The following is a 10,742-nucleotide window of genomic DNA, read 5'->3' as shown; positions in this document are numbered from 1 at the left end:
AGCTGAGAACTACGAACAAAAGATACAACCGAAATAATCTCAGCAATTCAACAATGTTAATTTGATGTGCGATATCTTTTTCTGATATCAAGCGATGAGGTTAAGAAAGTAAGTGGACATGTTGGTGTACAAGATTAAATCCTAGCTAAAGAAACACAACCTATCCTCAGTACTTTTTACATGGAGTTTGCTAAAGTGCTATTAGACCGGGTCCCTCGTAATCGGTGCATTGGCTTGACAAAATGTAGTTTATTATGCCAACATGGATCATCATTCTTTGAAGATGGTCACTTACTCTTTGGCTTTTTATCTGTCATAAATTAATTTTGCAACGTCATATACATATCAATGCTTTTCTTTTCCATTTACCGTACATGTTTGCTGTATTTAATGATGAGTTGATGTTGATTTTACCTCAGACAATTAACCTAAGAATTATAAACTGTTGATTGAACACAGAATATGATCAATGAGGATTTGTAACAATGCACATTAAGTGAAAAGGTTAATCAAAACTTGCATAATTATAGGCTAGGGTTTTTTTTTTACCTTTAGGAATAATCTGTAATAATCTGGAATGCTTATCATGATTCTGTGATCTTGTTTTTGTAAGTTTAACAACAATGTTTAAACAAAAAATCAGAAAGGAAGGCAACTTGTGGAAATTGATCATCTTTTCTAATTTTCTTCCAAGTCACCCTAATAATAATGTCAATATTTGAGGATTTTAAAGTGGAAAAAGGTATACAAGAAGAAGTGTCATGCCTTTTTGCCTTGTGTGCCATCATCAAAGTCCCAGGGACAAACATCTGCTCTTCTTGTCTCAACTACCACCGGCCCTTTGGGATTCTGATTGCTCTGTTTTGCTGCTGAAGCACTTTTGTCTGCGGCTTGTTTGTCTGCTGTACCGTCAAAATCCCACGGACACACCTCAGCCTGCTGTACTTTGGCCGCTCCAAAATTTGGACTTTTCCTCTTATCCACTGATGACATCTCCTGATCCTCTACGTCCCATGGGCACACCTGGGCCATTTTCTGCTGGCTCATATGTTTCTCAGAAGATCTATTCTTGTCCTTGGCTTTCGTTCTGCTTCTCTCCTCGTCGGCATCTTTAGGCTTGTCCTTCTCGACTGTTCTCGAGGAAGGTGTTGTGCACTTCTTTTTGGAAGGAGATTCCTTGGTTTTGGAACCCTGAGAAGGACCGGGCGTTCTCTCGGCGTGTGGAGGAGGAGCTGTGGTGTCACAATCCCAGGGACACACGTCAGCCTTTGAAACTGCCGCCTGGATTGTGACTCCTGTAAGGGAGGGTTCTGTTGCAGCACTCCCTTTCCCACCCACAGGACTGATGCCTTTTCTCTGCTTTGTGGCATCTGATGAAGGGGTAAATTCAGCTGTCTTTGACGTGGGCTCTTCAAAGTCCCATGGGCAGACATCAACCTGTTGGCTTGTGAAGCTTTCAGGATGGGACTGGGCAGTTTTGGTATTTTGGTTAACCTGAACACAAGGCTGTGTCTTAAAACCTCCTACTTGACTGGCTTGACTCTCATTGGCGTCTTCCCATGGACACACCTCTAGTGTCCTCTGGAGTTCTTTAGAATGCTGATCGGGCACATTCTGCTGCTGAGGTTTTGTTCCCTTGGTGACATTTCCATGAACCATCGTGGTTTCCTTCGGGGCTATGGACACATGCTTCTGGACCCTGTTTTCAGACGGAGTCGGGAGGTCCTCCAGCTCCCAGGGACACACTTCCGAGAGATCATAGGTGTCCTTTCCCTTGACGGTCTCGGAGCAGATCGACGGCTGGCTTCCACTCACCTGCTGTTTCATGATCCCACCTTTTGCCGCCGTCTGTTTGTACTCGACCGACTGGCTGATGATCATCTTGGGCGGGCATTCGTCCTCCATGCCAGGTCGGGTATCTTTGCTGTTTGTCTGACTCCCCGTTAAGCCCAGTGTCTTCTCTTTAGCACTGGCGATGACGCTCATGGACTTCTGCAGCATTGAGGTTCTCGGGTGGATCGGCTTCTTGTCAGCGGTGAGGTTATGAGCGCTGGCCGACTTGCAGACCAAAGGAACCGACTCGGTCGATTCGCTGGTCGCGTCCGTCTTCTCGTTGGTCTTCTTGACCAGTTTCTTGCCCATCAGTGCATCAAGGAGAGACGCTTCGGCTGTGTTCTCCTCTGTCTTATCCGTCGCGGAGCCATTGGAGTCCTCACTCTGATCCCGGACGTGGTCGTAGCTACTGTGAGACTTCTTCAGGGAAAATACATTGTTCTTCAGTGGCTCGTCTTTAACGGGCTTTCCCGGGTTGTTGGAGAGGTCGAAGGGGTTCTTCTTCAGCACACACGTGCTGTTACGGTTGCTGCCGTGCTCGGCTTCCTTGTCTTCGCGGCTGCACTGCCGGTGCACCGACTCGGGGAGCTCGGTGATGCGCCTCATCAGAGACCGACCCAGACCCTTCTTGGAGCTCCGCTTCTTCTGAAGATGAGGGTTGTTGGCAAGCATCTTCTTCCGCTTGTATATCTCCAACTGGGAATAGAGTTTCTTCAATTCCTCCTATAGAAAAAATAATAATAAAATAAAATAAAACACCACAGCAAAATATTATTGACCTGGAAATTGAAGCTTCATTCACATTTTCATTTGAAACGTGAATAATTGTGGTGTCCAAACAAGATGGAGACACATAAAAAGCAGATATGTGATATGACAGAAAACATGCAGTACATAGTATACCCATAATAACACGCAACTACACACAGCTGTTTAACAAAGCACCATGGTGTATCACATGCTTGGTGATATAATGTAAAAGACAGGATGGTCTTGGATGGCATTGAATAAACAAACAGTGTGTGTTTTAACGTTATGTCTGAAAGAGTCTCTAAAGCTTTGGTCCTGAATTTATTGCACTGCTGTCTCTGTGTCCATCCGATAACAGTGACAGCTCTCAAACGAGCAGGATATTAGATGATCAACTTTGATATCTGGTGCTCAAATTGTTTGGTGAGAGAGACTTATTCAGCTCTAACAGACAAAACAGAAACCTCTGCTCACATTGGTACGTTTTTCCCAAAGACTGTCAGATCTTACGCCACAGCCATTAACAGAACTGTGATGGCCCATTTCGTCTGGCGTCTGCAATAAAAAGACTGCCATGGCTCAGTATATTTGCCACAGCTGACAGGGATTCAAAACAGTGGTTTGACCAGGTTATACGTACCAGTAGTTCCCAATCTGTGTCGGGACCCCCGAGGGGGTGATTTTTGGGGAGGTCCCCAGATGACAGTGAAGTGATAATTGAGGCCGATTCTAAAAAAAAAACTATAAGTCCTGACCTAAGTTTTCTGAAAAACTTATATATTTATTTAAAAAATACAGAAAATATATGTTATGTATACTGTACATAGCAACAAGAACCCAAAAATGGGTTCCCGTCTTGAAAGGTAAAAACCCCTTTAAGACTTTTAAGACCTTTTCAATACATCAACAACAACAAAAAAGAAAAGAAAAAGACCATTACTGCATCAAAAGTAACAACTGGTAAAACATTGGCCAAATTGTCAAATAATATAAGAAAGAGGCCAAAATTGTGAACATTATCTGTGGAACCGAGTCAAACTAAATGGAATGACTCAACTCCTACATTCCCGTGTGCGTGTGTGTGTGTGTGTGTGTGTGTGTGTGTGTGTGTGTGTGTGTGTGTGTGTGTGTGTGTGTGTGTGTGTGTGTGTGTGTGTGTGTGTGTGTGTGTGTGTGTATGTGTGTTTGTGTGTGGGGGGGGGTTGTTCAAATAATGATTATTTTGTGGGGTCGACGCCTGAACAGGTTGAGAACCACTGGCTTAAACAATGGAACATGCAGGGAAGAATTGAGAGGACAATTACGTACCCGGATGTCCTCGGGGTCGAGGCTGTGCTCGCTCCATGCTGAGGTTATGCTGCTGTTCAGGTAGGAGCCGGAACGGCCCATGTCCAGCTCATCCTCGTAAGCCTCGGAAGCGATGTCGTCTCGCATGTGTGTGCCGGAAAACAAGAACTGGACGCAACACAGAGAGAGCAAAAAATTGCAGAAAGAAATAGAGGGTGTCAAACATAAGTTACCATAGCGGCTTTTCTAAAATAGCAAACATAGTGCATTTACAAAATCTCGATTGTAGATAAACTATTTTCACTATTTGCTCGGGGGGCGAAAAGAGAAAGGCGTTCGCCTAATGACATTATTTCTCAACAACGACCGGCGTGGTGACAATTATCCCCTGCTTAACATAGTCTACCAAACAGATTTCTCTACCAAACAGTTTCTGCAACGTTAAGGTTACAGAAACTGTAATTTCAGCAAACAACACTGAGCTCAAAATATTATCATCAGACAAGCTCACAGTAATATCCTCAGTGTTCAACACGTAAATATTGGTCCTGTGTATCTGTGCTAATATAAGACGTTTGTTTTGCATAATTACTAATGACTGAGTACATCAAAAGTCTAAAATGTAAATGTCCTTCCTGGACAATGCTGTAATAGCGGTCTAAAAATAAGCTTTCCACACTTTCCATATTCCCTACTCCCTAGACAGGTCAACGTAGAGTGAGCAATGAATCTGGGGTATGAAGTGTACCTTGGGGACCAGAAGTAGTCCCAGGGTGACTGTTATGGTTAGGTGCGTGTGAGCGAAAAACAGTAACAACATCCAGTCTGGGTGGAGCTCGGGAGCCAGGGTGAACCTTAGAGACAGAGACAGAAAAGAGGGAGCAATGCATTATATTCAAAATAATGCAAAACCAATGGGCACAGTACAGCGCAGTGTGCTGCTAGCATAGGTTTATCCAATTACTTGCGGTGATGAAAGAAGCACTCACATTTTAAAAGTATCAATACCACAATGTAAAAATACTCTGTTACGATTTGGTATTCAAAATGTACTCATAGTACCAAAAGTAAAAATACTCATTTTCAAAAATTTCAAAAAAGTCTTTTGAAAATAGCTGGCTACTTTTCAATAGCCAAAGCGCACGTTTTGTAATTATACGTTATCAAAGTAACGTAATGTTATCAAATAATTGTTGTTGAGTAAAAGTACAATATTTGACTCCGAAATGTAATGGAGTAGAAGTAAAAGTATTGAATATTGTAAATACAGTAAAGACAGTAAAGTAAAACTGCCTCAAAAGTGTACTAAAGCACAGTAAGTAAATGTACTTAGTTACTTTCCACCACTGGTGAGGGGAGCAATGAATTATATTACAATCCAAACAATGCAAAAACTAATAGGCCCAGCGCATTGTGCTGCTATATTCATCCAATTATTTGCTGCATGCCAAATGTCATTCCCTGTTTGGGTGTGATAGGAATAATGTTATGCAGGATCATTAATCATTCTGCTTACACAGAGTGTTCTGAAACCTTTGATTCACTGAAACACCAAGTGAACACTTTGAATCTGATAGCTACACAGTCCCTAATGCATTTATTTTTTTAATATCGATTATTATTGTGGCTTTTGGTCATTATTACCCGAGGTTACCCAACCATGTGCAGGCTGCAACAGCCCAAGCTGGCTTGGATGCTGAGTGCAACGACAAATGCCAGTTGATATCACATACATAACCAGCCGCTGTGTGGAGAGAGTAACTCCCTCGAGTTATCTGAAAACTTCCTCATTGAGATAGAAGGAGAACTTACCGCATTCGATTCTTACAATGGGAGCCTATACGAGTATGGTTCTGGTCACTCCCTCACTAGGTTACAGGTTGATTGAAATTGAAAATAAAGTTTCATTTTAAAACAATATTGTAACCAATTCACACAAGGCTTGTACTCACAGCCATTGCCAAAGACTCCTCACACTAGAGAACGATGGCATCTGATAAAGATGTTAATGTAACCACCGAAGAGATCAGATTCCAGTAGGCCTACAGTAAATGTCACACGGCAGCCTCATTACATAAGTTGGAAAATGGCTAATTAATGAATATAGGTATGGAGGAAATGTCTGGAAGACATGCCAACAGGGGTCTAATAACGCTGTGGGTTTCCCTGTGAATCTCTGGCGTGAAATTTGTTTCCATGCTGCATTGATGTGGTACCATAGGAGATGACAGGCAATTCTCTACAAAAAATCCATATTTGGTCAAGACCGTCCGTCCATTCTCGCAACCTACTCGAACCGACCAGTGCTATACATTAATTATTCACGCTGCCAGTATGCCAAGGAAATAAAGAATATTTTGATTCTTATTTTTGCATGTGAATTTGTGAATTCATAATCTCAGAAAACCACCTACAGTATTTCCCACAAATCCACCGATCGATCAGTCTTGCCCAAATATGGAGTTCCACACTCATCCTGTCCTAAACATTATGTCAGAAATCCACTTCGATCGGTCGATGCCATTATTGCAGCACCCCCGTCTTGTGTTATTATTAATTTCCCATCCACATTCCCTCTCACCCGGGCCAGACTGTACCCATTACCCACGCTGCGATCAAGGGAAGTCTGGGCTTTAACTGGTCACTGCGGGATTATGTAGCAGGTTGTGTGAGTAACAGGAGTGGATGCTGGAAGGATGCCTCTAACAAGCTGCAGCCTTGTGAGTCCCACGCTGCAACCCCTCAGTATCAACTGGAGATGCCAGACAAGCGCTCCAATTTACTGTACATAAGGGCTCTGGTCTGGCTGTTTGCTACAGGCACTGGGGCTTACACACCACGGCTCGGAAAAAGCCCCATTAAGAGACTTTGGCACAACAGACACACATTGCCAAATGAAAACCGGTTGAAAATCTGACGCCTAACCCTCCCAAGACACTCTCTATGTCTGGTAATACCTCTCTCTCTGGTAATACCTCAGCTACAACCAATTTATTTGGTTACTGACAGTAATATCTTCTCCAATCTTCTCTGTGAAGGAAAAAAAAACCCAACTAAAAAACATCAATCATTGTGACGTGGGTAATTAGTGAATAATGTGGTGGAGCACAGCTCTCAATTAGAAGGACTCCAGCTGGGAGTGTCTTTAGCGGTGTCAGCTCAAACAGCTCATTTGTAGTCTGCATGGTGCTATAGTTATCATTTTGTGCTGTACACCTGAGGCTGATCGAGGGCCTTACATGAAAAGAGTGCTTCTCAATCTGTTTCATGTCAACCCATTTAGACCTGAGAACAGATTCTACAAATGTCTTCTAAATCTTGACAGTTTTCTGAAAAACCTACAGTATTGATATAAAAATTATATGAAATTGGCCGCCGACCCCCATCTGAAAATATGTTGTCCTAGGGATCCCACAGAAGCTCCAGACTCTATATAGAGGGTATATCGTTTAACGTCGTTTAATGCAATCATATTGGACTTTCCTGTTTGGATGTATGGGCTGTCAAGGCCAGAAAGTAGTTTTTTGGCACTCAGGCGTTCCTGCATAACTTCCTGGTTTGATGATGATGTCACACGCATACCCTCTATAGCATTCGGAGATTCGGAGGAATAGTTGTCTGACTACTCGAGACTACTTACCTGAGGACATAGAAGATGGCCGTCAGGATGAGCTCATTGTGGACAGCGATGGTCATGTAGCGAGGCTCGTGGAAGACGGACGGGACGGTCCTCACGGCGTAGCACAGGTAGACCGTCCACAGCAGGAACAGGAACTCCGCTACGGTACGGTGAGGCAAGAGAGAGGCAAGGCAAGGGTTAACCACTTCCAGCATACCTCATACTTCAGTGGTTATCAACCTGGTCCATTATTTATTCAGGCGTTTGAGCCACAGACCAACATTTGATGAGATTTAGCCTCTCAGACCCAAAACTTTGAATATTTTGATGTCGTTGGATGGATTTTTGTTTCCATGCTGCATTGATGTGGTACCATAGGAGAGACAGGCAATTCTCTACATTCTTATCTCTACTTGTAGTGTAGACTACCACTGGTATACTTCCCTAAATAGTGAAAATGGCAGATCGCAATGTGTAACTTGGATTCACCGAATGTTTGCCTATTTCTCCCCTATTTTATATAATGTGTATTTATTGGACCTTACATACAGTATTGTCTATTTATAGTGAAACCAAAGGCAAATTCTCAGAGTAATAGTTTAAATGTTTGTGTTCTATTCTGTTCAATAGCTGTTAATATGCGGTGCATTATGTTGCACATAGGCTAAATCCCATGAACCAGGCACTTTGTGGTTCACTGCACTGCTGGAAGCCAGAGAATAGACTAAACATTACACGGTACATACTGATGATACTGTATAGCCGCGTATGAGGTGAAAAATCACCCCCATGACTGTGAACAGGGCTGGTTGGGCTGTATTTGTTCTTGTTTATTTGTTCAATGGGGAGGGGGCGCCTAGTCGCCCACCAGAGATTTTATTTTATTCCATTTATTTTGTATTTATTTCATTATTTCAAAAATATATATTTTTGGAGTGCTTCATAAGGACCTGGAGTGCTATAAGGACCTGGCGCCCCAGGCGGCTGCATGCCCCGCTTGCGTGTGAAGTGAGAGGCGCTCTTATCATCATACATTATCATACATCATCTCATTCTGGCCTCAAAACTGGCCATTCATTGTCAATGGCATTCAATGTTTGTGTGCTTGTAGATCCGCTATTCTTTCCCGCTATGAGTGCCTTGACATGCCTTGACATTTTGCCTATTGATATATGCCTTGGGCATATAACGTTTAAAAACCACTGCAACATACATGGCATCGACACACAGGAAAAATAACATTCTTTAAAAGCCATTAAACCTGTGATGTAGCTGGACAGACATGTATTCTGTGGATACCATATTGAACATTGATCAGAGGCAGCTTCAATAAGGCTTCATAAATCCCCTCATGGCAGCTCGGGCTTATAATGTCTCCTGGGCCAGCCCAGCCTGACAGCGATAAACACCTGTGTTTCGCCACAAAAGATTTGTCACAATTATTTTGACATTCATGGTGCTTGTCTGCGCAAACGTATAGGGGCTGCCACGGTTTGATTGAGCTGCGTGCGCTCCTCGCGATAGCATCAGCGGCATGCATTATACGCCGCCGCGCACACAGGGAAATAACATTTGTTAGCTTTGTGTAAAGGAACGTGGGGAACATCCATCAAAGGCAACCTGACATAATGTGATCTTTTTATGCGTGGACTCGCTGCAACAGAGAGAGTCCTCTGAACATGGATCTTATAGCAAGCATGTTTTTGTGTTCTCCGCATTTGAGATGCTCAAAGTTTCCGGTTTCCCTTCGAATATCCTCTGTAACCCAGGAGAGTGTCCGAGTGAGCTACATTACCAGTGGAGAGAGGATTCATGTCTTGGTAACCCTTCATTTTACGGTACGGTAATTACCAGGTAACTACCAGGTAATTACCTGGTAGTAATAGGTAAGTACCTGGTATTACCTGGTAACAACCAGGTAGTAGTTATAAGTATTTACCCATTGATTACCTGGTAATTACATGGTAACTTCCAGATACATTACTCAGTAATTACTATGTAATTACCAAGTATTACCCAGTATGTATAACTATTTACTGTATAATCTCCTGGTAATTATATGGAACTTACCATGGTAAATGACACACTGGTTGCCAGGTAATTACAAAGTATGTTCCTGACAATTACCAGGTATTTATACGTTTTTACTATGTAATTACCAGCGAACTACCCGGTATTTATAAGTATTTACTCTGCAACCAGGCACGATACACTGGTTGCAGGTACTATAGGTATGTAGGTACTATAGGTATACCAAGTATTTTCAACAACTACCAGGTATTTACTCTGCTACCAGGCAAGTTACCCAGTAGGTACTAGGTCATTACCAAGTATTTTCCTGACAACTACCAGGTAATAACATGGTAACTGTATTCACTGTGTTTACATGGGTACTACCCATGAAACATGTGGGTAGTAGCCTACCAGGAAATTACCAGTTGTTACTAGGTAATTTCCTGACAACTACCATGTAATTACCTGATAGGTACCCAGTAAGGAAGGAGGAACTGTACTGTAAAAGGAAGCGTGCTCTATTTCCATGATATTACCATGTACCTACCTGGCAATTGTAATTATAATCGTGGCTCACATAAGGCATAACGCTCACATAGGGCAAGATATTTCCTGTGGTTCTGTTTCAGACAAAGAAACAGGCGAGAGTGCAGGTAATATAGTTGATGTCTTTGACAGTTATCCTGTTTTTGCGTATTTGTCACCGGGTGGTGGTGTAATAATAATGCATTTTATCTTTATGTAGTTGATGGCTGGTAATGGTGGGGATGCTGGTGTTTTGGGTCCTGGGAACTCTGTGGTTGTTTCCTCTTATCTCCTCACAGCTAATATACAGCTGCAGTGTGTACAGTGTGCTGTCCAGGGGGAGAAGCAGACTTATGGAGCGGAGAGGATGCCCACCAACGACACTGATCATTTTGTGTTAGTCGTTATCATTATCACTCCCTGATATCATTTTACACACCCATGGGTAAACACCAGATTATTGGGTAATACTAAATACTGGGTAAATACCTGGTAATTGTACAATTATGGGGAAAGAACATGGTAATGCCATGGAAACAAAGAACGCTTCCTTTCACAGTACAGTTCCACCTTTCTTACACGGTAACTTGCAAGGTTTTACCTGTTAATTTACACAGTAAATACCTGGTAATTATCAGTTATTGCCAGTTCAAAGTTCAAAATACACCCTGATAGGTAATGGGGAGGATTATAATCTACAATTACCAGGTAGGTA

At 42.5% G+C, this 10,742-nt stretch overlaps 1 protein-coding gene across 1 annotated transcript in view; it reads right to left on the bottom strand.

Moving 5' to 3' along the window:
• Window positions 1–759: 759 nt before the first annotated feature.
• gpr158a (G protein-coupled receptor 158a) overlaps window positions 760–10,742 on the bottom strand; it is a gene marked incomplete at both ends in the record, with an annotated part of 92,056 nt that continues 82,073 nt past the window's right edge. The window contains 5 exons of the mRNA XM_079489324.1: window positions 760–2,556; window positions 3,058–3,138; window positions 3,892–4,038; window positions 4,619–4,724; window positions 7,511–7,649. Coding sequence (XP_079345450.1) covers window positions 760–2,556; window positions 3,058–3,138; window positions 3,892–4,038; window positions 4,619–4,724; window positions 7,511–7,649 — 2,270 coding nt within the window. The remainder of the gene's footprint in view (window positions 2,557–3,057; window positions 3,139–3,891; window positions 4,039–4,618; window positions 4,725–7,510; window positions 7,650–10,742) is intronic.

Source organism: Electrona antarctica, assembly GCF_951216825.1.
Source record: "Electrona antarctica genome assembly, chromosome: 20".
Taxonomy (NCBI): Eukaryota; Metazoa; Chordata; class Actinopteri; order Myctophiformes; family Myctophidae; genus Electrona; species Electrona antarctica.
The sequence above is the reverse complement of the archived record's forward strand: the minus strand, read 5'-3'. Positions and strand labels throughout refer to the sequence as shown.